Raw genomic sequence first — 3,273 nt, 5'->3', positions numbered from 1 at the left:
TGAGTGGGATAGTCAGTCACCAGAGTCAGGAAGCAGGCTGTACCCCAAATCTTTAGTTTAAAAAGGTTTAGTCCTTTTATAAAAAAGAAAAAAGTTTGTTTTTATTTTGTGCGGTGACAAATCTAAAACAGACCCTCACTGCATAGGAAGTCAAACACAGGAGAAAAAAAAAGTTACATATAAAAGAAGTTCAGTTAGAACACACCATCGTTTTCAGACCACTTATCCCAGTGAAGCTTGGTTTAAAAAAAACAAACAAACAAACAAACAAAACAAAACCCAAAAACAAAGCTATAAACCTAGAAAAAAGGTAGAGTGAGGTAGTGGGGTAATAAAACATGTCAAGTGGTTTTATAAGGAAAGCAATGTTATGCTAGAGCATGTAGGCATGTCTGGGGATTAGGCTGGATGGCAGAGAATGCATAGTGAACTAGATGCTGTAGATAGTTGCATTAGATGCAGTGAAAAGGGTTCTTGCCTAAAGGGCAATGAGATCAGTGTAGCTCAGTACTGCTTGCTGGTTTTGTCTATTTATTTGCTCAGAGGGGATGCAACTTGCTTGACTTTTTTTTTTTTTTTTTTTTTTTAAATGTTTCCATTAATTTAAGCCTTCCATCCTTCCCCTGTGCCACACATTTAACTCTAACAGAAACATGTCCCTTGTTTACATGAACAGCAAGATAGCAGCTTTACTTACATAACAGATTGCCTGCAGAAAAGTGCAACTCTTTCAGATTACAAGTAGTCTCATGTGCAAAGCCAGATAGTACAGGGATTAAAAACCCAACCAAGAATTAAGAGTCTCCTGGGAGAAACAGCACTTTACCCGGAGCAATAGGGACTGAGCACAAGTGGAAAAGACTCGCAGGATTGTTAGGAGTTTTGTTGCCATGAGGGGGTGCAGGGGGGATAGCAGCAACAGGAAAGCTTTAAACTGTGTCAGAGCTTTTCCTGCTCAAAAGTTTCAAATTGGCAATGCAGCTTTGCTTTACAGACATTCAGACTGCTCAACAAAAATCCTATATGCCTCATTTGGGTTGTCTTGCATCCGCAAGGTCCATTCTGGAGGTCTGGCTCGAAGTTTTGGCTGAAAGGGGTCTCGGGCCAGGTAGTCACCAAGGTTACTCAGATCAACAGCAGGCACCTGGGGCTGTGACTGTGCTGTGTAAGGCATCCCACTTGGAGAAGATTCCTGGAGACAGAAGTCCTTCTTTGTACGTTTTTTCTTCATTACCATGCATGCAATGCTAACCACCACCACAAGAATCAGTGTGACAGATATGATGGCACCTATCAGAATTTCCATGTAACCAAACAAGCTGCCAATATCTGAAAAGAGAAAAGGAGGTGCATGAGAGGGGTGCTGGTTTTATCTTTCAGTTTATGGTCTTCTACTATGGGGCTAATAGGAATGGAGGGTTTACATTTCAAGTCTGGTCTTCATAAAGCACTACTCTACACTCTTAAGCTCAGTCCTTTGAGAAAACACTCTGTGGGACTGGTTCATAGGTGTCACCACAGATCTTAAGAGGGATCTTAAGACAAGAAAGGTTTGTAAGCCTTGGCCCCAAAGCTTGATGCTACTTTTGCCAGCATAGTTGCATCCTAGGTAGAATCCATGAGGGACATTTGCATTTTGTTGTAGATGCAGTTGTACTGGCAAAACTGCCATTTCACCAGTATGGCTTATTTTGTACAAGGATAGACACGTGTTTTCACCAGTGTTAGCTACTTCCACACTAGGAGTAAATCTTCCGGATACAGATCTACGGGTTGGTTTTTTTGCCAGAACAAGACACCCTACTGTGGACCTGACCTCAGGTAAGTAAGTAAGAGTGCAATTGTCAGACAAGTACTTGGCAGTATTATTTCAATGGAAGTCTGTAGTCACATTGAGCGAACACTTTCAGCAGCACTTGATCAGTTAATTGCTATTTGCAGAAACGTTTGACACAGCTGTTCACTGCAGCTAGGATGATCAGAAGGCCAACTGCTAATGCTTCAGCATCCCTTACTGGGATGTGAGCTATGTAGTTTGAAACAGAGGCAGCACCTGGAACTGGCAGTTAGACTCTCAGTTTCTAGGGCTGCACGAAATTTCAATGGGCGTTTAGTTTCAAAGCTGTTTCAATGCATTTCGAGCTCAAAACCATGAAAATGGAAACAAAAATTAAAGGCTTCAAAATTAAATGAGAGAACTTGAAACGTTTTGAAATGTTTCGAGTTTTGAAGCTGGGCTTTCTTGTAGCTAAACAGGAACTCGGGGGGGGGGGGGGGGGGGGGTGGCCTAGGACTGCTCCAATATTGAAGTCTAGCTCCTGGTTTAGTTCCCTAGCTCTGACTGCTTCCCCCAGCTCTTCACAGGGGGTGTGGGCCCCCGGATAATGCGAGATTACAGCAGGCTGCCACTGCCACCAAGTGATACAAGTTTTGCTTTGAAAATTGAGATGCAGTTTCCCAGAAACCCCTGCATTTATCTCCTTGAAACTTGGCAGGCTTTATGCCCTCAGAAGGGGCTACCATCCCTGCAATTTTCATAGATTGTAGAGTCGGAAGGGGCCACAGAAGACCAAGGTCAGATGACCCCAGCCAGGTGACTATCAAACCTCCTCTTGAAGACCTTCAAGTTAAGTGATAGCAACACCTCTCTTGGAAGCCCATTCCAGATTCTGGCCACCCTTTCTGTAAAAAAAAGGTCGCCCTAATATCTAACCTGAATCTACTCTCCACCAGTTTGCACCCATTATTCCTAGTTACTCCTAGGGGTGCTCTAGTAAAAAAGTTTGACCTGTAGAGCTTGCATCCAAGTATCAGAGAGTTCCTGGGACCCAAGTGCTCAGCTCAGGTAGCGCAGTTTGCCCTATACCAGCCTCCTCAACCACATGAAAGTGGTCCTTCAACAACAAGCCTTTCAGACAGTCTCTGCCTGAATCAGGCAAGCAGTGACAAAAAAAAAAAAGTAGTATAGGATTTTCATGATTCCCCATTATAGCCTATGGGCAAAAACGTCAAAACAGCTTCAATGAAACTGAACAGTGCTTTGAAACAGCAAAACAAAGTACCGTCCCTTCAAGCTGCTGAAACTAAATGGTGCCGTTTCACATAGTCCTAGCTTCCACAGAAAGAACACAACAGCCCTCATTTTGCCTTCCTTTAGGCGTGGGGGTGGCCTCCAGCAATTGCTGGTAATCAGTTAAAATCCAAGGCTATCTAAATCAAACCTTCTGGTGACAGAGACTCATCTGGTAACCCTGGTAGCTCAAAGCCTAGTGT

The 3,273-nt window shown here is 43.4% G+C and overlaps 1 protein-coding gene across 1 annotated transcript in view; it reads right to left on the bottom strand.

The window, feature by feature from the left end:
• Positions 1–564: 564 nt before the first annotated feature.
• LOC102371266 overlaps positions 565–3,273 on the bottom strand; it is a 26,648-nt gene continuing 23,939 nt past the window's right edge. The window contains exon 10 of the mRNA XM_006016748.2: positions 565–1,329. Within this exon, the coding sequence (XP_006016810.1) occupies positions 989–1,329 (341 nt within the window). The 3' untranslated portion in view covers positions 565–988. The remainder of the gene's footprint in view (positions 1,330–3,273) is intronic.

Source organism: Alligator sinensis, unplaced genomic scaffold (genome assembly GCF_000455745.1).
Source record: "Alligator sinensis unplaced genomic scaffold, ASM45574v1 scaffold219_1, whole genome shotgun sequence".
In the NCBI taxonomy this organism is placed as follows: Eukaryota; Metazoa; Chordata; order Crocodylia; family Alligatoridae; genus Alligator; species Alligator sinensis.
The sequence above is the reverse complement of the archived record's forward strand: the minus strand, read 5'-3'. Positions and strand labels throughout refer to the sequence as shown.